General features: G+C 44.2%; 1 protein-coding gene across 1 annotated transcript in view; it reads right to left on the bottom strand.

Annotated features, from left to right (window-relative positions):
- Nucleotides 1-2400: 2400 nt before the first annotated feature.
- The window catches only part of CAMK4 (calcium/calmodulin dependent protein kinase IV), a 269812-nt gene continuing 244452 nt past the window's right edge, over nucleotides 2401-27760 (bottom strand). The window contains exons 7-10 of the mRNA XM_061424868.1: nucleotides 25925-26000; nucleotides 21055-21181; nucleotides 14539-14691; nucleotides 2401-13312 (exon numbers count right to left, since the gene is read on the bottom strand). Coding sequence (XP_061280852.1) covers nucleotides 12902-13312; nucleotides 14539-14691; nucleotides 21055-21181; nucleotides 25925-26000 — 767 coding nt within the window. The 3' untranslated portion in view covers nucleotides 2401-12901. The remainder of the gene's footprint in view (nucleotides 13313-14538; nucleotides 14692-21054; nucleotides 21182-25924; nucleotides 26001-27760) is intronic.

Here is a 27760-nt window from a genome sequence, read left to right as displayed (position 1 = left end):
CCAGGAATTGAACCCAGGTCTCCCACATTGCAGGTGGATTCTTTACCAGCTGAGCCACAATGGAAGCCCAAGAATACTGGAGTGGGTAGCCTGTCACTTCTCCAGCAGATCTTCCCAACCCAAGAATCAAATTGTCTCCTACATTGCAGGAGGATTTTTTACCAACTAAGCCATCAGGGAAACCCAAGATCCAGTAAGACACAAGGCATGGCAAAAAAAGCAAAAAACCAAATAGGGAGTTTTCCTCATTTAATAAAGTTTGGTTATGGGTAATTATTCATGTTTACCATCAGCTCAAAGATGTCAGGGCATGTTTCTGCAGTTTGCATCTTTCCCTCAGATACGATCAAGTGAGCAACTAGCCCTGGACAGTACATGTGCATCAGGAAAGGAAGGAACGGGGAAGGCAGGGCACTAGTCATCTGGCTCTTATCAGGAAAGCAAATGCTTTTCCAGAGCCTCCAGTAGCTTTTCTTTGTAGTGGTCGGGTCACATGACTACCCCTAGCTGGGAAGGCAATGATTTCCAGCCTCTTGGAGGGAGTGTTGGTAATGACTGGCCAATTATAGCATGTCCATGGGCCACCTCTGGAAATTGTATCAAGTTCCTTTGAACGTCAGTGGGAAAGTGATAGACACACAAAGTAGAAATGAAAATTCACTGTGTGGTGAAACATTCACTGGACACCTTCCATATGGCAGATGCTACACAGCATCCTTAACTCGGGTAATGAGGTGAAGGAGCTTCCTCAGTAGGTTATTAATGGTTATGTCACATGGCATCCAGTGTGAATGACCTTTGTTTATATTACATTTCCACTTCTTGGAGCAAAGGGTCCACTATGGATGACGACTTCCACACCAGGAGACAGAAAATTGCTGGAAAACGTGAACTGCAAACCTGTCCTTGGAGATGGAGGGTGGTCCATGTCACTAGTGTTATCAGCTGTACAGGCAACTAGTGGGCTGTAGTATTCTGCCCAAAGAAAATACGGAAGAAGCGTAGTGTACAAACACCACATGGGCTTTTTACTCGTTATTTGGATGGTATTTTCTTTACCAGGAGCTTTACCTTCCTACTTAGGTTTTGCTTTAGTGACATACCTTAAGTACAAGCAGCTGATTTTTCATTAAAGGAAGTAGTCCAGAGATTGTGAAAAACAGGTTGAAATAAAAAGATGTTTTGTATTGTAAAAATGGACTTGCAGTTTTTTTCTCCAGCATTTCCCTTAATTAACAAGTCATTGTTTAGGTGAGGATTTTGGACCTAGTAGTAGTTGGTAGCAAGCTCCAGTTCTGAGAGGGAACCTCACTGAAATAGTATGCCTTCCCCTCAGATATTTTACACAAATGTTTGCTAACTGATTGGATGGCCAAACTCAAGAAAGACTTTCAGATCTTTTTACAACTCTTGTTGCTAACAATCCGTGTCTTAAGAGTGAAAATAAAGGATTTTCCCTTTCATTCTCAGGTACTGTAGGTTTGAAAGAATCATCATAAAGGGACCACTGCATCTCATTTGGCTGACAATTCAACATTAGGATTATTTCCTTAGGATAGATTTCCCCAAAGTCAGAAAAGCTTTCTGTAGTGTTACTGAGAAAAAAATAAGACTGGATTATTATGCAACTATCATAAATGTCTGCGAAGATTATGCAAACAATGCTTTCTACAGTAATTGTTGTTTTGCCACTAAGTTGTGTCCAACCCTCTTGTGATCCCAGAGCCTGCCAGGCTCCTCTGTCCATGGGATTTCCCAGCAAAAATACTGAACTGGGTAGCCTTTCCCTTCTCCAGGGGATCTTCCAAAGCCAGGGATGGAACCCAGGTCTCCTGCTTGGCAGGTGGATTGTTTACCACTAAGCCACCTGGGATGCCTGTGCTATAGTGATACAGGTTGATACAAAACAGTTGCAATATGATAAAGGCTGTAAGAACTAATGCTAGATAAAAAGACAATGCTTGTCTTTGAAAGAATTCTTGTGGTAATTTTGTACTTTTCTGTATTTTCTGTTTTTTATAATGAAAATCAATTTTTATATAAATTTCTGCCTTGACTTTGGTGAACTGACTTCTCAGTTGTGAGAGCACTGGACTGGATGGGCAGCCCAGATCTCAGCCACTAACTGTGATCATGGATAAGTCATTACCTTTCTGGCTGTTACTTCTTTTTAGTGAAATGAGCTGGTTGGGTTAAATGAGTACAAAGATCCTCTTTTAACTTTATGATTTTATGACATCATTATATAATATTAAAAATACTGTGAAACCCAGGGTATAATTTTATCTGAGAAAATGGAAAAACACTCAAGGAATGCAACTCCACATTTCAGATATGAGGAAATGACCACTGTGCCACTCTTGAATTGTGCTAACATTTCAAACCACAGAATACAAAGTATTGGTGGGCTCTTCGGATTTATTATCATACGGTACATGCAGACTGCTTGACACGTTTCCCAGCAGTAGGTACATGCTGCTTTTGGCATGCTCTGACACACCTGAGAGAACTTACACAGAAAAACGCGACCTCGCTAAGGTCATTCCGACAGTTAGTCTCCCGACATTCATTTGCTCGTGTCACACACTCTGTTACGCTCCCGGGAAACACCAGGAAATGACCATTTGAACCGCTGCACTGCGTCGTCCAGCCTGCGTCCGGGAGGCGGCCGGCCGGGCGCCGAGCCTGGGCTCCGGTGTCTGCGGGGCCGGAAGCCCCGCCGTCTCGGCCACTGAAGACGGCAGCTGGGTCAAAAGCAAACGCGCGGGACTCCGATGAATTCTCTACAGACATTCTCTATATTTACACTTATGGCCAGGGCAAACTTACACGTTTACTTAAAAAATACCCCAATGGATCTTTGTATTAAGGATCGATAGCACCGTTTTGACAGGTTTTAAAAATGAAATGTTGGCAGCTCTCCTTCCGGCACTTTCAATCAGAAATTGGAAAGGCAGCTGCAGTCTCGGCCATGAAAACTCAAATCTTGACACTTGTTCTTTGTCCTTCAAAGGGCCTGTCTTGGCTAATGGCTTGCAGTCTAAACTCCTGCGGATGGAGGGTTCCTGTCTGCAGTGGTATTCCATCCTTCCACCTAAGCCTCCACAATGTTGTGAGCTGCTTAGATCCTTAGTCCAGAATACTTTCAACAGGAACGTGATACAGATCCGCCCTCTACAAAAACCTGGAGAAGGCATATAGACAACGCCCCCCTAAGTCTGAAAACCCTGGTAAGATGCATTCCTTTCTCAAATGCCTGCTCACTTGTGCTGTGTCCCCACAGCATCTCTGTCTTGGCCTCCCTTCCATCAGTCAGATGACCCTTCCTTCCTTTCATTTGCCCTGAGAAACAATAAGGCATTTACTAATCACAGACGTTATCTGAAACAAGCAAAGTGGCAAGATGCCTAAAAGTATATATACTACTGTTACCTATTTTTTTAAAAGTTTCCTGAAGATGGATGTAAAATACTGCCTGCAATGAGTAAAGAGGAAATTACAGAAGAGTGTATTAAGGGGTAAGACAGAGAGAGGGAAAAGAAAGGACTGCACAGGACCAGCTTGGTGTTTGGGGAAAGCGGCTCTGAAGAGTTTAAATTCTGTTGTCTGAGGCTTAGCACAGGTTATCTTTTGAAATCTAAGCTTCCAGGTATAATTTAGCTCAGATCTCACAGGACTTGCCCTTTCAGGTCAGATTTTTTTTTTTTTTCAGGTCAGATAATTTAAAAGGTTAAAATAGCTACAAAAGCAGTAACTTTGACGTAGGCCTCTGTTGGCAAAGCTTTAGCTAGTGGTTAGGTGACGTTGTAGTGTCACGGGAGTTATTCAGATACTGGAGTTTTGCCAAATTTACTCAAATAACCACTGTCATCCTTTACGCTGCTTGGTCAGTGGAGACCTCGTCAATGCAGTTTGTGCTTTTAGTGACTGAGGCTTTGTTTCAACTGGTGACTTGCAAAAATGTCTGTATGCATTGGGTGATTTTTCTTCTGCTTGGGGTGCACCAAGTCAGCCAGGTTTGTGGATCACAGAGGGCCAGATGCTGAGGGACACTGCACAGGTGTCTACCCAGAGTAGGAAGTGGAGAGGAAGCCTGTCTGAGTCAGCGTTGCCCACAATCAAGGCTTACGCAGACTGAGCGACACTTCCCTGTAGATCCAGCACTGTTCACATTTCTCCACTTGGTACATTTCTCAGCCAAATATTCGTCCTCCTGCCTGCCTACAAGCTTCCCCTCATCCATCATGCTTAGCTGATGTTCCCAGGAAGCTTTCCTTGGTCATTCTAAGCAAAGGGAGCTTTCACTGCCTGCCTCGGTGGAGCACAGGCTATAGACACAGTTGTGTTTTCAACTGCAAAGCTCACTCCTAGAGGGGACCATGGGTTTAATTCAACTCTGACTCTCATGGTACGTAATTGCTTTTCAGTGAAAGTTTATTGAGGAAATGGGTTCCAGGCATAGCCTGCTCCTAGAAAGCTTCAGAACCACTAAATCATTTCATTAAAGTGTGTTTGTGATGGAGGCCTAATACTCCCGAAACACACTGTTCAACATTATTCTGGGAGGAAAATTACCTATTGGCTTTGTTTTGTTCATTTCTAAGGGAAGCTGGTGACCCAGGTGTTGAGAGAGATTTAAAAATGATAAGCTTAATTCACTGCTGCTGCTGCTAAGTCATGTCAGTCGTGTCCGACTCTGTGTGACCCCATAGATGGTGGCCCACCAGGCTCCCCTCCCCTGGAGGTATTCTCCAGGCAAACATACTGGAGTGGGTTGCCATTTCCTTCTCCAATGCATGAAAGTGAAAAGTGAAAATGAGTTTGCTCAGTTGTGTCCGACACTTCGCAACCCCATGGACTGCAGCCCACCAGGCTCCTCCATCCATGGGACTTCCCAGGCAAAAGTACTGGAGTGGGTTGCCATTGCCTTCTCCAAGCTTAATTCACTAACTGCCTTCAAACTCTGGGCAGTGGAGGAAAACGGGTGGTGGGAGTGTGGAGTCCAGTCTCTCGTTACCTTCCCCTCGTCCACTCCAGGCAAGGCTCCCTCCCGCTCACATCAGCCGCGGAGCCGGCAGACAGAGCGTCTCTTTTTTCCTGAGTTCTACAGTGTATCCCAATGGCTACAGCGTATTGATTGCTGCAACAGTTAAAACATTATTTAGACTCATGATATAATTTAGGTATTCCTAATAAGAAGTTGGTAATAGTTCTTCTCCTCAATATCTCATCTGTAACCTTTCGGCTAGAGATACTCAAACACAAAGGGCACATGACCTACATCCTCAGCGCCTGGGCCCCTTCCTCCCTGAAGGCAGGTGAGATGACAGGAATGGCTTAAGAAAGGTCCTCTTGGATTTCTAAATAACTAAGAAAAGGAAGGGAAGCATTTGCTCAAAGCCTTCTTTTTTCGAATAAATGAAATATATGGCATTCAGAAAACCACAGGGATTGTAAAGTAAAAAGTTAGCTGTTTGCCTGCTTCCTGAGCTATAGATGAGCAAGTCAACACTGAATTATAACCAAGTCAATTCATACTCTAAACTTTTCTCAGAAATGATGCCCTTTTGAATTTTAATTCTGTAGGGAAAGTTTACTAAGCCATACTTCCAGCAAAATTCCTGCTGTTAATAATTATTCACAGAATTATTGTTCTCCACACAAACAAACCTGTTCTAACTTCCTAAGAAGCAAATGGGACGAAGAACCCTATGCTAAGGAGAAGTCTGGAGTACGGGAATCTATTCCTAGCTGCTACCAAAAAGGTAGGGTGCTGTGAAAAACCAGGGTCATCAGTGTTTTCTGTAAAGGGCCAGATAACCCTTTCAGGCTTTCCATACAGTCTCTGCTGAAACCACTCCAATGTCTCCTATAGTGTGACAGCAGCTACAGCCAGCCTGTAAGTGAGCATGGTTGTGTTCTAATAAAACTTTATTTATAAATAAATAGGCCTCTGGTGTATTTGGTCCATGACCCATAGTTTGCCTGACTCTTGGAAAGCTGATCTTTGGAGATTTTAAGTCTATTTCCTTGCATAATTATGTGGAAATTATTTTTTTTTAATGCACATCTAAGTTTTCTGCGTATATCACAAAGACCACAGATAACAGAATGATGGCATTCAAAAAAAAAAAAAAGAGTACTGGCCTCTAACTTTTCTCCTAAGAATCCTCTTTGTATGATACCCATTTTTCACTGAACATAAGGAGTTACACACCTGTCACCTGTCTGCTGATTTCACTCGGTAAACTCAGTGTCAGTCGACATTAGTCACTCAGTCAGCTCAAACTCTGAGACCCCGTGGACTTGCAGCCACCAGGCTCCTCTGTCCAGGGGATTCTCCAGGCAGGAACACTGGAGTGGGTTGCCATGCCCTCCTCCAGGGGACCTTCCTGACCCAAGGACTGAACCTGGGTCTCCTGCATCACAGGCAGATTCTTATTGTCTGAGCCCCCCAGGGGAGCCCCCAGGGAAGTCCCCAGGAAACGCATGAGACATTTTTAAAATGTCCAGGAAAGCGGAGTGACGTCAGTCAGACATGGAATGCACGACTGCTCCGTTGTTTGGACCTGATTAGTTAATAAACGGGCGTGTTGGCGATTCTTTCAGCTTGCTAGGGGGCCTGGAATATATTACTGAAATTAGGGGTTGTTGCTGTTCAGTCGCTCAGTCGTGTCCGACTCTTTGCCACCCTGCGGACTGAAGCATGCCAGGCTTCCCTGTCCTTCACCATCTCCCGGAGTTTGCTCAAAAGGGTGCATGAATATAAACATTTTGGGAACTTTGAAAGTAAGTAACAATCTTGACAAAAAATATAAACAGAATCATAGCTCATGAATATGCTATTTGCATTCTACTATATATTAGCTGCATGATAGGCTATAAAATAAGTTAAAAAGAGGCAGTTATGAGGTGACAGTTGTCACATTCAAGTCCTTCTTACTTGTATCCATTACAAACCAGATTAACTACCATACCTGTAAGTTTTCATCATCCGCAACTGATTGTCAGAGTGCTTAGGGAAAACAACAGCTCTCAAAAATTCAAATATGAAGCCTATTGTATTTGCGTAACCCAAAATAATTTTTAAATGGAAAATAAATATTATTATATAATCTGATGAAGATTACGCATGTCATTTTTAACACAGTGAATCGCAGTGACGATAACACAGATATAAATATTGCATGTCCATGGGTATTCCAGGCCATTTTTCAAAATGTGCTGAAAACAATTATTTAAGAAGACCAGCATGATTTTGCAGTCTTAGGATTGCTATTTGGCGTTTCAAACTAAATTCTGGCCACCAAGGGCTCCACATTCCTTCAGCCAGTCTGGGATATTTTCTAGGATTTTAGAGGATTTTAGTTTTGAAAAGCTTGATGGCCATAGGAATGGAACAAAACATTGATCTGGGACAGGTGGCAGCAAACCAGGTCTTGAGAAGAGCAAATGATTGGTGAGATGCCGTTGTCCATTACAGACCATGGCACTGTACCAATTCAAGCAGTATAACTGGAAGAGGCTTTCTCCCATTTGGCTTATTTGAGCTCAACCAAGTCAGAGCCTGGAGTCTTCGCTACAGCAGTGCTTATTCCTGCCAAGGACTTGAGAGTCTGTTCTCGTGGCAACACTTCTGTCTTGTCCCAGGTGCACCTCTGGGCCAGGTGACACGGAAAAGACTGAATCTTGAGGTTAAAATCATGCGATCAAACCTTCTAGAGTACACCACAGAGTGTGTGAAAATTAGAATTTTGAACAAGCAAACATAAATTAGTCAAGTTTGTTATTGCTCTCCAAGATAAGTATATAAATGGTTGGGCTTTATGAGCTAAGACTATATTATCTGATCTCAGATGATATTTGAAAGTAATAATGACAAAAATGGCCTTTACTAGATCAGGATACAGAAAGAAGAAATGCCGAACTAGGTTAAGATGGGTGGATAGCTGATATCTCTCCAGTGATATTTTAGGTTCTTTTTCTATTTGTCAAGAAGCCAGAAACTCACCCTGAGTTGTTCCAGAGGAAGAGAAAAACTTTGAACAAAAAAAGTTGTAGAAAATTATTGGCTATGTTTCTGCTTATCATGTGGTTATGAGTATTACAATACCAATATTGAGATTATATGTGCATAAATGTTTAAAAAAACACTGAAGATACATATAAATGTCTAAGCAGTAAGCAGTTTTTAACCAATAAATGCTCAAAATGTTAGCAATGACCTTGATCAGAAACATATCCGTGATTAACACTGAGGAAATTTGAATGTGACCAAACAGGAAGTAATTACAAGGATATTACAAATCCTATTATATAAGTAAACATCTGGAAATTTTGCACCAGCTAAAGTAGACCTTGGTAACCAGACTGAATACTCTGCAATGACAAGTAAATTACATAATGGCAGTGTAATTATGTAATTGACTCTGCTTAGTATACTTATGCCAATTTATGTGGAGTCAGCCTCATCGGGAAAAACCTAATGCTTATTCACTTTTTTGACTTTTTGTATTTGCTTTGCAAAGACAATCCTAAAACACAATGCTTTACTGATTTTAACTTTTGCCCTTTTGACACTTACTTCTTTTATTTTGCAATTTGAAATGCAACCAGATGCTTCTGTGAAATAACTGAATTATGAAACAAAAATAATATGACTTTCTCTAAATCTTCAGTCTATAGGCAATCCACAAGCAGTTACCCTGCATGTGAAACCGGAAAAATAGGGATTCATAAACATTCTAAATTATAAAATATGTTTAAAATACTATGTAATTGAGGTCACATTAAAAGACAAACTGTTCCTTTCTTTTAACGTTTGCCACTAAAAGTGGCTATAGAACCTTGAGGATTATTGTAACACAGCAATATTTAAGAAAATTCCAAGTCCTTTGAATCCATGTGTAATGGCAGTGTTGTTTAAATCCTTCTAAAGAAATCTAAAAAATGTCAGGCGATGGTCATAGTCTCATTTTAGGGAGAGCTGGGATGATATCATCTTCATTAGTCTTTATCATGTAAATGTGTGTGTTTCAGAAGCCTGCAAAATCCCACTGAGGGTCTATGTGCAGCCCTTTGTGAATGAGGAAACCTGTTCGCCCACCGCAGATTTTGGTTTGTGAGAACATGACTGGATTCATGGCTGTATGAGACTCCGGCCCATGGTCAAGATTCTGGGGCCCAGAGGGATGAGAGGAACTGTGGCCAACGGACAACTTGCCAACGGGCAGGAAAGACTGTTCTCTAAAGTCATGCTGGGAGACACACCTCCTCTGAAGCACCTGATGAAACAGATGTGGCCAACAGAGCTTTTACTCACTAAGTCTGTGACATTTCTGAAACATTTTCTTTTTGGCCTCCAACCAACTTATCAGTGTGGACAACTGAGGCAGCTCAGATCCAAGGACAGACATTCGTGTGTCATTCTGCTTTCACGGTGCTCTGGACGGGTGCTCTTCCAGATGAGCAGCCACTGCTCACAGGTGGCTGCTGGTCACTTGATGTACCAAAAATGCTAACACAATCCTGCTTTTCAAAACTCAATACAAAAATAAAAAATTTAAAATATTGTGTTTGTTTTTCATATTGATTATATATTAGAATAAGAGTTTGGATATATTAAAATATACAGTTAATTTTATCAGCTTTTTTTTTTTTTTTTTTTACTTTTTAAAATGTGTCTAAGAGAAAAGTTAAAATTACATATGTGGTTTGTATCATTTATATTAGGAGCGACTTTTTTTCTAGACAATAACATCTACAACAGTATTATTCTAATTTCTACCTTATTTATGTATTCGTAGGACAAATGTGCTCTTATGGTTTGAGGAAAAAAAACACCGGGATTCCAATTAGACTTTTTAAATGGGGGAAATAATTCAAGATTGTCCTTCTCTGTGGCAAAATAGTCTGGTTTATGCTATGCATCTGAACTTATTTGAGAACAAAAATCAATAATGCAATATAATAACTGTCAGTTCTAAAATGCAAAATATAGTTTATTGTTTGCTGAAATTCCCTTGATTATTCTGCTTTGTGACTATGTTGTGCAATAAACATTACAAAATAATTCATCAAATTAAGGTTGTATCTGTGTTAGTCTACTATTATTTAGCTAAGTACTCTTTGAGAGAGATAATATATCCCATTTTACCAGGCAATATAAATGTGTCTTGTTCTTTCAAAAATGTTAACTATGCTAACTTAAACAGCATCTCTATGAAATCTCAGGTTGAATCATTTGGATGAAATGACAGATTTTTGTGAAAGCTTGTTTTCCACTGAAATGACTATCTCAGTCATTTAGGCATTATCAGGTCTTAGTTTTTAACATTCAGATCAAAATCTAAAACTCCCTCTGATTTTGAGAGAATGCAATCTGCAGGTTAAAAAGACGAAATTACACTCACACCCTCACTCACCAGGGAGCAGGCGTGGGCGCTGGTGTAACTGGGTAAATTCTTAAATGCATACTGGCCTCCTGCATCTGCAGCGCTCTTCACAGGACATGTTTCCCATGTCCGACCCATGCAGGCAGCCCCGAGGGCTGGGGGGACAGGGACGAGGGCTGGGGAGACAGTGTGTCTTCATCTGACTGTATGCCCCATTCCATTAAGATTCCTTTCCTTCTCTTCTTCCCTTTTGCAAATACACGGGACACTTGCCATCTACCGCCTAACCATGTACACAGACTTCACAGGAAATATCCTCGGGAAAGGACACAAGGAAATTGGTCTTTTAAAATGGAAATCTTAATGCTTAGGGAATAAGGCATTCTTAAAAGGTTAAAACTAGTGAGCCTCTTATAATACCTAAAATGGAAATTGAGAGAATAAAGAAGGAAAGAGACAGTAAAGAAGATAAGTAGTCTGTACTAGTTAATAAACATAAAACAAACAAACACAAATACTCTTTCTCAGAAGCTCAGCTGCTATGCCTCACGGGCCTTCTCCTCCATGTCAGTGACCCGTCAGGCCCTGATATTACGGAAGACAAGAAGTCCTATTTCCCTCATGAGAACAGTAGTGAAGTAAGACCTGCACTTGGAAAGCAGAACTTCTACAAGGTCTGACAGTCCCCAGAAACCAGAGGTTTAATTTAATTTTCCAACTTAATAGTTCTGAAGAAGCGCCAAAAGAATTTAAGATCTCTCTTTTTGATGAGGATTTTCATCTGATAGTCATTTTTGTTGTCCAAAATTTTGGCCTGAAAATAATTTTTTTTAATTAAAGAATCCTACTAAAATATGCTACATAATTAAGTTGATAAAAATGTGCATTTAAGCTCAAACTAGAGATAAATCTGTGGTGTTTGGAATTTAACTGTGAGTTTTTATAAGGAAAAAGTGTTTATATGAAAACCAAAGAAAAATAGTTTGAAAAAATCATGGTGAAGTATTAGGTCTAATGTTATAGTTTCTCAAGAGTCTGATTTGAAATCAGTGTTTTTTTTTTTTTTCTTTGTTTCTGTTTATTAAAGTAAATGAAAAGCTGCATTGTCCTAAATTTCTCAACATGGAAACTTTCAAAACTACATTGTGAATTATGAGTGCTTCCATTCCAAGCATGAGAAAAAAGTATACTAGCTTTCTAGAAATATCTTTAGCCCATAAGCAGTATATCTAAAGAATCATCAATTGAAGGAAAAAAGAACCTTTATAAACAAAAATGTTTCCTTACTCTGTCTGTGCGTGCTCAGTCGTGTCTGACTCTTTGCGACCCCATGGACGGTAGCCCGCCAGGCTCCTCTGTCCATGGGATTCTCCAGGCAAGAGTGCTGGAGTGGGTTACCATTTCCTTCTCCAGGAGATCTTCCTGACCCAGGGATCGAACCAGCATCTCCTGCATTGCAGGCTGATTCTTTACCGCTGGGCCACTGGGGAAGCCCCTTCCTTACTATAGTGAATTCAGTAATGAATGATCTTACAATGGGATATTACTCTCATTCTGTTCAGACATCCTGGCACCAGCCATTGGTATAGATTATTTTACAAATTTAGAACCTTGGTCAGTATAGAATTTATCCATAAAAATGTTCCTATCTTTAAAACTGTACAAGCTCATAAATAAATTCAATTTTATTTGAAATGGCGAAGAGTCAGCCTTCATTAGCCTAAGTCCCAGTCTTCTCTTGTTTTCACTAAATTTCTTTTTCCCACTAAGTGCTGTCCTCATAAGGGCTTCTTCTTAGAGAGCAGGTGAAGGTGAGAATAAATTCCTCAGCATGAATTTGTAAAATACTTTTTTCCAGAACTATAAAATGGCAGAATTTTGTGATAGAACATTTCAGGTTATTAGTAATATGGTGTATATAAATAAAGACAAGATAAAAAAGCATTCTCCACACAAGGTTTAGGGGCATATGGTTTCATAGCCCTTGAAATATGCTTCAGTTTCTCACCATTATAAGTGGTATATATGCAATTTTTTGCACATACACCTATAACCTAATCATCTTCTTGTAAACAGTTTGAGCACATTACTGAAGGTATTGTAGATGTCATGGGAATACATCTTATAGCTGAGCAACGTCCAAAGGAATTACCCTCTGAAGAAATCCAAAGGGTGGAGGATGGCTAGGTTTTCAAAGCAAAAACAATTTGTTACTATTTACCTCAAATGTGCACTACTGGTCCCTGAAAACGTTTTTATATGTTGTGTTTACTTGGCAATTTCAAATCTAACTCATTGGATTCCGATATCCATTATGTACCATAGGAGACACTAGTTTCTCATAAAGCAGTCACATGCATTGAAGTTAGGATGACCAACTGACACACATGTATTTTCTGCACCTCAGAAACAGAACCACAATAGAGTGCACATCATGCTTCCGCCTTCCTTGCTGAAGGACAAAACGCACAGTGCCAGGGTTTGGCTCCCACACGGGAAGAAAGCCACTAGTCCTCCGGTAGGACCGCGTCACCCTGCTGAGCCCCGACCTCCAGGGCAGGGTCCTCCTCCCGTCCTTCCGGGGCTGCCGGGGCTCCCGCGGGCCCCCGCGTCTCCCCCGCCGGGCGCCCCTCCGTCTCCGGGCCGGCCTCCTCCATCTCCTCCTCGGATGCATGGGGCTCCACCCTGGGGGCCGCGGCGTCTCCATCAGCACCGCTGACCTCCTCCCCCGCCTGCACCTCTGGCAGCTCCACCCCGGCCCCCTCGGCTGCCCCCGGGGCCCCCTCGCCCCCTGGGACGCCCCCGTCGCCAGCCTGAGGTGGAGACGGCTCCCGGCTGGCCCGGCCCTCCTGGACGCCGCTGTGGCTGCTGCTGGCGCTGCCAAGCCTGGAGGAGGCCACCACGGCCTTGACCGCCGCCTGGGGAGACAGAGAGGTCAGGGGTTACTGCACGAAAATCCCCGCCCGGAGGAGGCCACCTGGCCTTGACCGCTGCCGGGGGAGACCGAAGGATCAGGGGCTACTTCCACTGAAAATCCCAAATCAGGGCTTGATCTCAATTTTGCATTTAGGGAGTGTTATTCTGCTACTATTTAGTCTTGGAAAGTGTATGATTCCAAAATTGTCTAATGAAAACTTGTTTGAAGAATGAAAAGCAAAATCTGTTTAATCTCAGATTAGTGTATTTAGTCATCTGGAGGAAAGCCTAAATAAATGCACTTTCCCACGGATTGCCAATATTCAAAAACTTTAGTTGTGTTTCCCAAAGTATGGGACACTACTTCCATGGATGTTAATAGGTACTATAAAGATAAGAGAGTTCCATGGTCAAATTTGTTTGAGAATTCTGGGTTAAGTCAAGGATATTTAATCTAGGATATTTCAAAGTAATTTGATCATGGAACCCTTCATGTTTTTTAGCTTGTATCAACCAGTAAGCGACTGCTGAATACAACACTATTTTTGACCCCCAGCTGTCCTCTGAGATTTTCTATATGTATAGCTAGTCCTAAATACTATTATGTAAGAGAAAAACACTTCATCTCTATTCCATATATGTTCTATTAAAAGGGATACAATTTGATGGATAACTTTCCTATCACTTGAGTTATTTTAATTTTACCAAGTATAATTATTTGCCTATATTATAAAATATAGCTTGAAAAAAACTGTTTCCCAATTTTAGCATATTCAGAAAGAAGACAACTTTCTTAATATTAGTTTCCAGAACAACACTTTCAAGCAGTTCAGCCTTAATTAAATGGGAAGTAATGACAATGTATTTATTTGGTGAGTGAATCTCAACATCCCACACATTTCCCTTTATTGACAATGAACCCTGGGAACTCCCTGGCAGTCGTTGGTAGGAGTCAGTGCTTCACTAAGTCCCGCAAGCTGCCCAGTGCCATTTCCTCCCCCAGAATTCCCCAAACAGAAAAATAAAACCCACACTGAATTCTTACAAGAGGATAACAGAACTGAGGTTGGCTTTATACCATCACGACTGGGGTTTCAAAGCAGCATTTTCCCAGGTACCACAGGAGACAAGTAACAATATTAGATAAACAATAGCAGAATTATCTTTGATTAGCAAGATATGAGAAAAATCTTTTTTAAAAAATAAAACAAAATAAATGCCATCTAACCTTGAGCTTGCGCCGGGCATTGAATTCTTGGAGCTTCTTTTGAGCCGTATCCATGTGTACAAAATTGGCAGCTTTACCTGTGACCCACGGGTGCTGGAGAGCTTGAAAGGTAGTCAGCCTTTTCTTAGGATCCAACACAATTAATTTTCTGACCTGAAATGATAAAGAACCATCGACTTCTTCGGGAGATTTTCATGGTTACCGGGGCTTGCCCCTCAGCTGTGAACTTCTAGGTCTTATTTAATTTTCTTGGCAGTACACTAAATATACATTATTATTCTATCTCCTTGGCAGTGCACTAATATACATTAAACAACCTTTTTAAGTCCCCAGTGGTCACTGTGGGGATGGCTTCAGGCAGCAGTAGCTGAGGAGTCTGGAAAGAGTAGTGTGTGCAAACCAAGAGCCCAAACTGGCAGACAGATGCCCACAGATCAGAGAAACAAGGCTTGCCTTGCCTGTGAACTGCAAGAACTTTGAGTGGGAGCCAGGATCTGGATAATTCTAGGTTGCAACTTCACATAACTTAGAATTCAGAAGGTAAACTACATTTCAGGGGAGACGGATCATTCATGCAGCCATCATTCCTTCTGTGGGGACTGAAGGGCAAACAAAAGGGGGCAGGGTCATAGCCTTTATGATTACACCGTGATCCTATCAGTAGTGCTCTCTAAGCCCTTAAGGATAGGTTCAGTTCAGTAACTCAGTTGTGTCTGACTCTTTGTGAGCCCATGGACTGCAGCACGCCAGGCCTCCCTGTCCGTCACCAACTCCCAGAGTTTACTCAAACTCATGTCCATTGAGTCGGTGATGCCATCCAACCATCTTCTTCTGCCTTCAGTCTTTCCCAGCATCAGGGTCTTTTCAAATGAGTCAGCTCTTCGAATCAGGTGGCCAAAGTATTGGAGTTTCAGCTTCAGCATCAGTCCTTCCAATGAACACTCAGGACTGATTTCCTTTAGGATGGACTGGTTGGATCTCCTTGCTTTCCAAGGGACTTCAAGAATCTTCTCCAACACCACAGTTCAAAAGCATCAGTTCTTCAGTGCTCAGCTGTCTTTATAGTCCAACTCTCACATCCATACATGCTGCTGCTGCTGCTGCTGCTAAATCGCTTCGGTTGTGTCCGACTCTGTGCGACCCCATAGACGGCAGCCCACCAGGCTCCCCTGTCCCTGGGATTCTCCAGGCAAGAACACTGGAGTGGGTTGCCATTTCCTTCTCCAATGCATGAAAGTGAAAAGTGAAAGTGAAGTCGCTCAGTCATGTCTGACTCCCAGCGACCCCATGGAATGCAGCCTACCAGGCTCCTCTGTCCATGGGATTTTCCAGGCAAGAGTACTGGAGTGGGGTGCCATTGCCTTCTCTACATCCATACATGACTCCTGGGAAAACCACTGCCTTGACTAGATGGACATTTGTTGACAAAGAAATGTCTCTGCTTTTTAATATGCTGTCTAGGTTGGTCATAGCTTTTCTTCCAAGGATCAAGTGTCTTTTAATTTCATTTAATTGCAGTCACCATCTGCAGTGATTTTGGAGGCCCCCAAAATAAAGTCTGCCACTGTTTCTCCATCTATTTGCCATGAAGTGATAGGACCTGATGCCATGATCTTTGTTTTCTGAATGCTGAGCTTTAAGCCAACTTTTTCACTCTCCTCTTTCACTTTCATCAAGAGCCTCTTTAGTTCCTCTTCACTTTCTGCCATAAGGGTGGTGTCATCTGTATATCTGAGGTTATTGATATTTCTCCTGGCAATCTTGATTCCAGCTTGTGTTTCATCCAGCCCAGGGTTTCTCATGATGTACTCTGCATATAAGTTAAATAAGTAGGGTGACAACATACAGCCTTGACATACTCCTTTTCCTATTTGGAACCAGTCTGTTGTTCCACGTGCAGTTCTAACTGTTGCTTCCTGACCTGCATAGAGATTTCTCAAGAGGTGGGTCAGGTGGTCTGGTATTCCCATCTCTTTCAGAATTTTCCACAGTTTATTGTGATCCACACAGTCAAAGACTTTGGCATAGTCAATAAAGCAGAAATAGATGCTTTTCTGGAACTGTCTTACTTTTTTGATGAGCCAGCGGATGTTGGCAATTTGATCTTCCCATCAGGAAGCCTTCATAAGCCTCTTATCCCTTGAAGGAAAATGCCAGGAGCTGGGGTAAAAGCCTACTTAGAATCAAAGAAAAGGTGTCAGTAGTTTGGGGATATGGTTTGTTTAAAAGGACTGAATTCAAATGAATCATAGCCCATTCTGGGAGTTTTACCCCAATGATGAGCATGAGCAGACAATGAATTGCCAGGAAGTTCAACAACCAAAATAATCCCCAGCCCTGGGCTCAGAGAAGTGACCTGGGATGAGGCAGAGATTACCTGGAGTCAGGAAGCACGCTTAAATCCTAACTTGTTCAAAGTCTCTACTTCTGTGACCTCAAAGACCCACATGTGTCTGACCTCAGACACCCACCCGCCCCTACTGAGTGACTATGGACACCCTCCTGGGCCCTCTTCTTACACAACCTAATTTCCACTCTAATTTCCTTGTAAACACATTCTTACAGGCATGCAACATTTTTTAAAAATTTATGTAATCCTATCTATACTCTTATCAATTAGTAACTTTAGTTCCAATTCATGAATTAGGGATGGAAGGAAGCTCAAAGATTTAGTGATTCGTGTAACTGGTGGGGGCTATATGATGGCACCCCACTCGAGTACTCTTGCCTGGAAAATCCCATGGATGGAGGAGCCTTGTGGGCTGCAGTCCATGGGTTGTGAAGAGTTGGACACGACTGAGTGACTTACTTCACTTTCACTTTCTTACACTGGAGAAGGAAATGGCAACCCACTCCAGTGTTCTTGCCTGGAGAATCCTAGGGACAGGGGAGCCTGGTGGGCTGCCGTCTATGGGGTCGCACAGAGTCAGACACAACCGAAGTGACTTAGCAGCAGCAGCAGCATACTCATACTAGGGTTTGTCTTGTCTTAGAATTTGTCCTGTGGCCACGACACCACAGTGCCTTCATGGTAGACAAGCTTTCTGAGTTTCAGTCTGCCGGTGTGTAAAATAAAGGACTTTGGATGACTTAAGGCATAAGATCTTTTCTAATTCTGAAAATCCAAAAACTGAACACAGGCTAACAAAATTAGGAAGCTAGTCAAATGAAGAATTAATATCTGGTTCTCCTTTCACTTTCTGTTTTGTAGCATTTGCAAAGAAATGTATGTGGGGTAGAGAGACTGCATTTGAAACTGGTAATCTTGAGATGTTTAGGCTTAAAGTCAGTGAGGAGGTGGAGGGAGCTGAAGAATAATTAAGAAGAAGAATGCACAGCAGTAACAGCTTTGATGGTGGTCAGAGCTATCATCTGTTGGATACATACACTAATAATTTCATGTAAGTTAAGTGATACCTAATCCTTAAAACATCCTTGACAATTAGATACTTCATGCTCATTTTCTAATCATGTTTCCTCTTCCCTATCATCACCATTCTCTCCTGCTTGAAAATACAAAGAATTTATGGAAAGCCAATTAGCATCAAAAATTTATATATGTCATCATTCATCTTTACATTTGGAGACATTGATGCACTGAGTTTTTAAGAAAGTTGTTGAAGATCAGACTCAGTGACCTCATCAGGATTCAGACCCAAAGATGTGCCATTATCCTACAGCTCCGCTTACAGACCAGCTCCCCAAGCACCATGAGAGAACAGATGCAGGTATTGCTAATAAGTGTTTCATTTAGGGGCTCAAAGATTCCTTTAGTTCTGAAGTTATGTAAATGTTTTAACCAACAGGAGGTATAGCTGAATGAAGGAACATCACAGGTAACCTTCTTGTCCATTTAACCTTTTATCAGAGATAAAATGAAACAGAAGGGGGCTAACTAATGGGATTATTATTGAGTTGGTTGGTGATGGTTACTTAGTATGTATCATATCCCTTAATTCTTCCAAAGACCTAAAGAGAGGTACCAGTACCATCCAGAGAAGAAAACCAAAGCACAGAGAGGTCAGGCTAGCACAAGGTCAAACCTGCAACTATTAGAAAGGGGGTGCGGGGTGGGGGCGGGGCACTTGAACCCAGGCATGTCGGACTTTTAAGAATCCTTGATCCATTTCCCGACTGATGGTTTCACTCAACGAACATTTACTGAGCATGCACTTCAGGTCCACATGGCACTAAGATCTGGGCCCACCTGCTTCATCCTCTCCCAGAGCCTGAACCTCATTAAGGAATACTTCTGAGCACAGCATATGGAAATGATGCTTATCGTGAAAAATGAGGCCCGGGGGAGGATCAAGCGGCAGGAGAAATGAACCGACTGTGAGGAGAACGGCATGCCCCTAGAAGACCAGGTCTCCTCAACAAAGTCACCGCAGCCAGGGCTCGAAAACGAGTCACCTGTGCTGCCCTGTGACCCCTGGAGAGGCGGGGGGGGGGGGGGTGGTTCACGAGGGAGGGGACACGCGCCCACGCGAATCTGTGTGCTGCAAGGCAGAGAGCACACAACACTGTGAAGCCGCTTTCCTTCGATTAAAACACACTAAAAAAGATTAGCTACCCGTGTAAAGAGCTCTGTGTGTGTGTGGAGAGGAAGGGGGAGGATGACGGAGGGGCATCACAGGGCGGACGGAGGAGCAGCAGGCACATGGAGAGTCACGCTGCCGGGACTGGGGTCCGCGCTCCGAGGCCAGCCCTGTGTGTGTGTGTGTGTCTGTCTGTGTGTGTGTGTGTGTCTGTGTGTGTGTGTGTGTGTGGTGGAAAGGAAGGAGCAGGGAGGATGAAGGGACAGCACAGAGCACCCAGAGTCATGCCGCCGGGACGGGGGTCCACGCGCCGCGGAGCAGAGGGGACCCCAGTCCCCAGTGAGGCCGCCCTCCGGGTCCCGCGCGGGGCGCGCACTGCAGACGCGCAGGAAGAGGCAGGGAGAGCGGGAGAGAGGCCGCGGCCGCGGACCGGGAGGAGGGAGGTGGGGGCTTGGCCCGGGGCTACTCGGTGGAGCAGACAGAAGGGCGGACACGGAGATGCTCAGCAGAGGGGGCGCGAGGGGGAGGTGGCGGTATCTTCGCATCGCACACACGCTGCCTCTCTTCAGACAGTGCTGGAAAGGTCATGACCTTAGCAAACCTGTTTTCACAGCACACAGATGGTAAGGTGGAAAAAGAGCCCTGGAGAAGGGGTCCGGAAATCTGGACCCTTCCTTTCGAGCAATGCCTTTCTGCTGGGAAGCTGTGCGTCACTTCTCTGCGCTTGAGCAAACTCATCCTTAAAATTCAAGGAAGATTAAATGAGTCCTGAGATCCTTGGAGATCTAACCTTCTATGACTCAGAAGTCAATTTTTCATCATTTCTGTGTGGTTTCTCTCTAGAACAGGGCTCCCCACTCTCCAGGCTGTGAACTGGTACTTCCTATCTTATCAGCAGCAGTATTAGATTAGAAATAAAGTGCAAAAAAAATGTGATGTGCTTAAATCATCCTGAAACTGTCCTCCCTATCCCAGGTCCATGGAAAAACTGTCTTCCATAAGGTTGGTCCCTGGTGCCAAAAAGATTGAGGACGACAGCTCAAAAGAATTGATGGTAAAAGCTTCAATGGCACCCCAGTATTTTCATTTTAGAACCAGTGGGCAACGCCCCAGAGGATAGGCCAGTGCCCCACCTGTCCTGAATGCAGATAAACTCCAGTATTACCGGAGGTGAGAAGTCAGTGAAACAAACAAAAAACCCAACAAAACGCACAGTGTGACTCATGTATGGTAGTCATGCAGGATAGGACTTGTGTTACCATCAGGATATTTTAATAAGTTTGAACATTTGAAGAAATAATGTTGTTTTATTCAAAGTATAACTAATCTAAGTGACAGCAAGCCATTTTAAAAAAGAATTCATCTGTGTATATTATGTTTGGAGTCACCCAGCACAGCTGTCTTCATAGCTTCATAGCTTACAGGTTCTATATTACACTGACTAGATGATAAAAACTCATTAATTAACAAGCAGTAATTTGTAATTTGTGATAATTCAGCTAGAGATGATGGAGAAGGCAATGGCAACCCACTCCAGTACTCTTGCCTGGAAAATCCCATGGATGGAGGAGCCTGGTGGGCTGCAGTCCATGGGGTCGCTAAGAGTCAGACACAACTGAGCGACTTCACTTTCACTTTTCACTTTCATGCATTGGAGAAGGAAATGGCAACCCACTCCAGTGTTCTTGCCTGGAGAATCCCAGGGACGGGGGAGCCTGGTGGGCTGCCGTCTATGGGGTCTCACAGAGTCGGACACGACTGAAGCGACTTAGCAGCAGCAGCAGCAGAGATGAATCAAACATATCTTTTTTCATTATCTATAAGGAAAATTAGTGTGCATTGTTTTCTTAAAAATACTATATAATTAAAAAGAAATAAGCTACTAAACGGGATTAATTTTTTAAATGGCACTGTCCATTAATTAGTTAAAAAAATGAATGTAAGGCATTTTATTTCCTTTTGTTTCAGTCACACTTACCAGATCCTTGGCATTCAGAGATACTTCATCCCACCAGGGGGAGATAAAGTAATATTCACAATTCAGAATTCTCCTGAACATGAATTGATCACCTCTCTCATCATAGAATGGTTCAAATCCACAAAGTCTAGGACAAAAGATACAAGATAAAATGCCTTTAAAAGCCTCAGTGTATGTCACCAATTTTTTGCAGAAATTCAATACTGTCCTTTTTAACAGCTTCCTGTGATGAATGTATGTCTGCTAAGCTTAAGTGTGTAATTGCCTTGTTATAATTCATTTATGATTATATAAATATACAATCATGTCTTCAGGGAAGTAAAAATAGATACAAAATCAATTTAAGATTCCTACAAAAAGTTATAATCATATTAATAATTATGATACAAAGCAATAATAATATTATAATAGCTAACCCTATTACAAGCATAATGCTATAGTGCTATTTCCAAGTGTTTTTTTTCCACCAGGAATTGAGAGGACAGATTGGAGTTCTAATTTATCATAACATGGAAAAGTTAGGATTTTGAGGATAAAAAGGTTAAAAGGTGCAAAGAAAAGTTGTTAGTCGTTTTTCTTCAGTCCTTTTCAATGAATTCTTCCATAGAGATGAAAAAAGTATTGGGTTTCCATCCCACTCCAGTTTGGGTCTCAGAGTGAACACAGACAGGAGCCTACACGGCCGGAGGGAAGTGCCTTCTGAACTGACTGCAGCGGGCGACGCAGCCCAGAGGACCGCCGCAAGGCACATGAGCCTCGCTTCTGAACATCGCAAAGACATCTCACCACGATCACTGTCACCTTCCAGCACGGTCACATAAAAATGTGAGAGGAAAGAAACAGAACCACGCTTGACATGAAAAAGAGAGACAGGAAAAGTGAGCTGCTGGTGGGACCACCAAGCCTCTAATGCTTACAGGTCGGGGGAGGTTCTAAATCACTCAAGACCAAAAGGGAACTGTAAAAAAAAAAAAAAAAGTCCTTGCCAGGGCGTGTGTTTCACGTGACAAAGAATGAAGGAAAAAGAATGAACACAGTAAGAAACATTTCCCCATGTCCTTCCATCAAACTGGCCCAGCTGCTGCAGAGCGTGAAACAGTCCAGCGGATGCGGACGCAGCAGGTGTTTAAGAGTAAGCCGTTTCTCCTGCTCTTTGGCTCAGGGACCATCCTGCTCGACAGACCTGGTTTCTTTCAAATACTGCAGAGCCAGCCGGGTAAAGCCGAGGCTCAGGAGCACCGAGGCCGGGTTGGGCGCCCCCACCCCCTCCCCCGATCCCGTGCACTGTGGGGCCCCCGGGGAGACGCCGCTCCAGCAGAAGAAGGCACACGGCACACCCCGCCCGGCGGCCTCCTCCATCAGACACGACCATCCAGTGGGGGCCCCCCAAGGAAGACGCGGCTGCAGCAGAGGAGGGGGCACACGGCCACACCGCGCCTGCAGCCCGGCCTCCGGCAGACAGACACGGCCGCTGCGGGGCCCCAGAGAGACGGGGCTCCAGCAGAGGGACTAGGGAGGCGGGCACACGGTCAGACCGCGCCCGGCGGCCTCCTCCATCAGGCAGGGCCGCTGCCCGCGAGTCCCGGGAAAGCGGCCAACCGTCCAGGCTTAGTTGAGGAAACTCGCACGTTCCGTCTTCCGCAATTTAGAGGGAAAAATGACAGCTCTGCAAGTGGGGCACTCAGACGCCTTCCTGTCATGCTGGACACGTCGCACACCTGTGCGCCGAGACGGGGTTAGCAGGTTAGGTCATTAGCCTGAAGGGTGGGGCCGGGAGGCGCAGACACGGAGCAGCAGGCGAGCGCGCTCGGGGCACAGTGAAGAGCCCGACGCTGCGGGGCCGGCCCGGGAGCCGGCCGAAGCCGAGGCGGGCTGTGAGCAGGGCGCCACGGGACAGGACGCAGCGCTGAAAGCTGAAGGCGAGAGTGTGAATCTCCGATGTTATCTGATTCTGACCTGAAAACCACAGGAGTTGCTTTTGTCTGTAGGGATAAAGGGCTTAGGTTTAGAAGGTAGAAGGAGCAGAATTCTTCTGAGAAACAACAGAATGGCCTTCATGTCCAAGCTACTGTCATCCTTAGAAATAGCACGGTCATAGCACAAATACCTGGGTAGAACTTTTAATAATCGTAAAGGAGGTACATAAACCCAAGGGCACAGTCCACTGTAGAAAATGTTCCAGTGAGCCTTGCCTAGTAGACTTCATCAATCATTAATGGACTACAGAGTAAATAACAAGTCCCCAGTCTCAGGGGCTGACAGAAGTCGGACCAGAACTAAAGGATATTAGCTGTGAGAGGCACCGTTAGCTGCTACCACTTACTCAGCCAGCAACTTTCAACTAATGGGCTTAAGTGAACTATGGGAAAGAAACGTGATAGATTTTTAAATTATTTTCAGGGTTATAATAAGATGCTTCTCCAATAGTCACATTTTTTTCTCTTCACTTTCCCATGTTAGTGACATGGGAGTGTCATTCATTCCATATTTCAGGTTTCCAGGGCAAATGTTATTAAATTTCCTACCTCCAGCTCTCTGTTATCACATATCCTTAATTCTTCAACCCCTTTTATCACATTTCAGTAAGAAACTCTACTTGGGTGGGCACGTTTACATTTTAGGGGCAAATATGAAGCAGTATTTGTAGTTCAGTTTTTCAATGAACATCATTAAGCATAATATGTCACCCACACAATTCAGGAGACAACCTTCTTCCACAGCACAACAGTGATCTTAAATGTAAGCTGAAGGAATTCTATGACATGACCTTATGAATTCATTACTAATGAATTAAGCACTAAGTATGGAAAACAAATTACCTAAAAGTTTGCACTTTCGTAAGAAAAAACATGGTTCCCTAGCTCTCTCAATTCTTTTCAAACTTTAATACATCCTGGAAGTGATCACTGAAAATATCTTTTGACATTACATAATAGCAGATGACTATTTTATGGTGTGCTTGTTAAACCTTTTTATGGTTGCTACTGACCAACGTATAACCCAGGTGAACTCAAGAGTTTGCTAACTTGCTTGGAAGTCTACCCTGGTTACCCTCTTCCTAGCCCATATTACCTAGACACTGCACTTTCTAAGATCACTATTAAATTAACCAAACCAAACCTCTTCCTACTATGGACTGCACTGTGTTCTCCCCGATCAGGACGTTAGGCCCTGAGCCCTGCATGATGGCATCTGGAGATGAGGGCTCTGGCAGTTAAGAGAGTTCGATGAGGCCACGAGGGTGGGACCTCGTGCTGTGATCAGTGCTCTCACGGAAGAGGGACCACAGAACGTGCTTCCTCTTCCTGCCTTGGGAGGATACAGGGAGAAGGCAGCTGTCTGCAGCCAGGAAGACCGCTCTCACCAGGACCTGAGCTACTAGCACCTTTGACCTCCAGAACTCCAGGACTCCACTTATGTTTCTTTAGCACCCAGTCTCTGTGTTTTGTTACAGAACCTGAGCTGCCTAATTCACTTTCTTCCACACCCTTCAAAATCTCTTTACAGATTTGAATAATACAGGTTTCAACAATTAACTTGGGCTTCCCAGGTGGAAGGTAAAGAATCCACCTGTCAGTGCAGGAGACGCAAGACATGTGGGTTCGGTCCCTGGGTTGGGAAGATCCCCTGGAGAAGGAAAGGGCAACTCACTCCAGTATTCTTGCCTGGAGAACCCCACAGACAGAGGAGCCTGGTGGGCTACAGTCCATGGGGTCGCAAAGAGTCGGACACAAGAGTGTACATGGCACATGCACAACAATGAACTCTGCAGTACCCTCTAAAGTGAAAGTGAAGTTGCTCAGTCGTGTCCGACTGTGATCCCGTGGACTGTAGCCAGGTTCCTCTGTCCAGTATCCTCTAACTGACAGCCAAGTCCACTTGCTTTGATTTAAGCTTTGGAGCTCAGTGCGGTTTGCTTTTGCAGCTGTTCTACAGGCAAACCTTCCTCTCCAGACACTCTCCCATCACTCTGGACTATTTCCTTCATATTTGTCCGCAATTCCATCATCTCTTTGGCAGACTGAAACCCATTGTTTATTAGTAGACAGGAGCTTAGAAATGGAGCTGGAGATACCAGACAGTGAAAGATTTAGCCCCCCGCATTTTTTCTACCAGAGAGAAGTTTTCTCTGAGTTCAGGGTATTATACTAAAGGTCCTTGAGAACTTAACACATATAGGAAATAAAACTGATAGCCAAAATGCCTTTAAAACATTCCTGATAAGACATATATAGGTTTGGGATTGCTTCAGAGGTTAAAGAACCATTTGTCCCTTAAAAAGGAATAATACTCTTATCATTTGGATGACCTGCACATAAGTAAAACAAGAGCAAGTTTAATAGGTGGTTTCATGCTCATTACTACCATCAAATAATGAATTGTTCCCCAGTCTGTGATACACTGCATAGTACAATGAGACACAGCGAAGCCCTAGACCGAAGTTCTTGCCCCAAGAAAACTACAAAACATGATGCTCGTTTCCCGAAAATTCTTTCATTAACTACTCTTAGCACATCATAGAGAACCACAAAAAGGTAAAAGGAATCTTGCTTTTTTAATGAGGACTCTAAGTACTTGGGCTTCCCAGGTGATGCTAGTGGTAAAGAAACTGCCTGCCAAAGCAGGAGACATGAGAGACAGGGGTTCGATTCCCGGGTTGGAAAGGTCCCCTGGAGGAGGGCATGGCAACCCACTCCAGTGTTCTTGCCTGGAGAATCCCATGGACAGAGAAGCCTGGTGGGCTACAGTCCATGGGGTCGAAAAGAGTTGGACAGGCCTGAGCAATTTAGCATGCATGCACACATAAGTAACTAGAAGACACTATTGCAAAGGGAAACAGTATGCTTAGAGATCGCTTCTATTCACTTACAAAATGTAGGTGATTATTCCCACAGACCACATGTCCACCTCGGGTCCGTAGGCACAGCCTCTAAGGATTTCAGGTGCTGCAGAAAGAGTGAAAACGGTGTTAGAGCTTAAATTCAATGTTCACATTTTAGTAACAAGCAATGGAGAAGAAATGAGTTCATCAACAGAAACTTCAGAACAGGTTTAGAACCAATCTTCTCTCCTCAAACCGAAGTACGAGGCTACAAATTCTTACGACAATTTTAGTGGAAAAGATTATAGTCTCTCTGTGTTTGGGGTACATAAAAATAAACTTACTAACTTTAATATTCTACATCAGAACATCATGACACTTTTCAAATCAGATAGCTATATCTGTACTACAAAGGGAGCTTTGTACACAGAAAAGAAAGAAATCAAAGTTCAGCATAGGAAGAGATAAGAGGCACAGTCAGGCCGCCTGAGGCCTGAGGTCTCCGTGAGCCTGTGTTTCTGACTGCGTGTAGGGCAGGGGCAGGGCGGACGGCGAGAGGGCTGGACAGTCCAGCGCTGGAGGGCGGACAAGAGCCAGCCCAGGTCTGGGCGCTGAGAAGCACCCGCGCCACAGAGCGCGGCTGTCCGCGGTCCCTCAGTATTAAGGGCGGAGAGAGGGCTTCCCTGCGCGCAGCCAGGCCGCGGCTCGGCCTGAAACGCAGGTCTTCTCCGCCCCGCAGCGGCCCACAGCGTAGACCCAGCTGTGAAACAGAGGCTGACTGGGTCAACCGCTTGCCCTGAGGCCTGGAGGTGGTGTTTGCTGACCCCACTAATAACGGAAGAAACGGAGAAGTGAGAGCTCTGCTCTCTGTGCCGAAGCAGGGCGCAGGTCTACGGCCCAGAGCAGCCCTTTTCTATTCTGAACAGATGTGCTGCGGGGGTCCGCGGGGGGGCCCCCTGGAGAGGAAGCGGAGTGCTGAATGTTCCCCGAGGGCGGCCCTGGGTCTGGGCTCCGCACGCCTTCCCTCGGGGCGGGGGAGCCGGGGAGCCGGAGCCGCCTCCGCGCGGCCTGGGGATGTCAGGACTGGAGGACACGCCAAGGGGAGCCTCTGGAGGAAGCTGTCCTCAGGGAACCCCGAGTTATAGAGAGGACACCGCGGTCTTCCCTCTGACGTCTTCCTGCTCTGTTTTCTTCTCTCAGGATACCCTCCCTCCTGTAGAAACTGTCACATAAGACGCAGGAGGTGAAGGGCCTGTGGAATGGGCCTGCGTCCTCGAGCTCCGCGCGGCAGTTCAGCGGGAGGCACCCTTTGAGGAGCGGGATCTGGGCTCCACGGGCGTCTATTCCTAGAACAATTTCCTTTCGAGACTTAATTAACATAATTAAGAAAAATGCGCACTCAAAGCCAGTACCACCCTCTCTGCCAGGCTCGTGCGCATCCCCAGAGCCATCTGGACCCCACAGACGGTCTCTCTGGGGCCCAGGGGCCTCTGCACTGACCTCCCACTCGCAAACGCCTTGCTCAGCGTCGGGCGGAGGAGGCTGAGGTGAGGCTGCAGCTTTCAGAAGGGCCACCTCCCCCGGGGGCTGAAGGCGCGCACATGTGGCACAGTCAGAGCCACGTATCCTCCCCAGGCCAAGTCCCACACCAGGGAAGCATCATCAACTCCATACTGACATTTAAACATACACATGAAATCACTGCAGATGGTGACTGCAGCCATGAAATTAAAAGACACTTACTCCTTGGAAGGAAAGTTATAACCAACCTAGATAGCATATTCAAAAGCAGAGACATTACTTTGCCGACAATGGTCCGTGTAGTCAAGGCTATGGTTTTTCCTGTGGTCATGTATGGATGTGAGAGTTGGACTGTGAAGAAGG

Source organism: Bos javanicus, chromosome 7 (genome assembly GCF_032452875.1).
Source record: "Bos javanicus breed banteng chromosome 7, ARS-OSU_banteng_1.0, whole genome shotgun sequence".
In the NCBI taxonomy this organism is placed as follows: Eukaryota; Metazoa; Chordata; class Mammalia; order Artiodactyla; family Bovidae; genus Bos; species Bos javanicus.
Note: the sequence above shows the minus strand (reverse complement) of the source record. Positions and strands in the feature narration are given on the sequence as shown.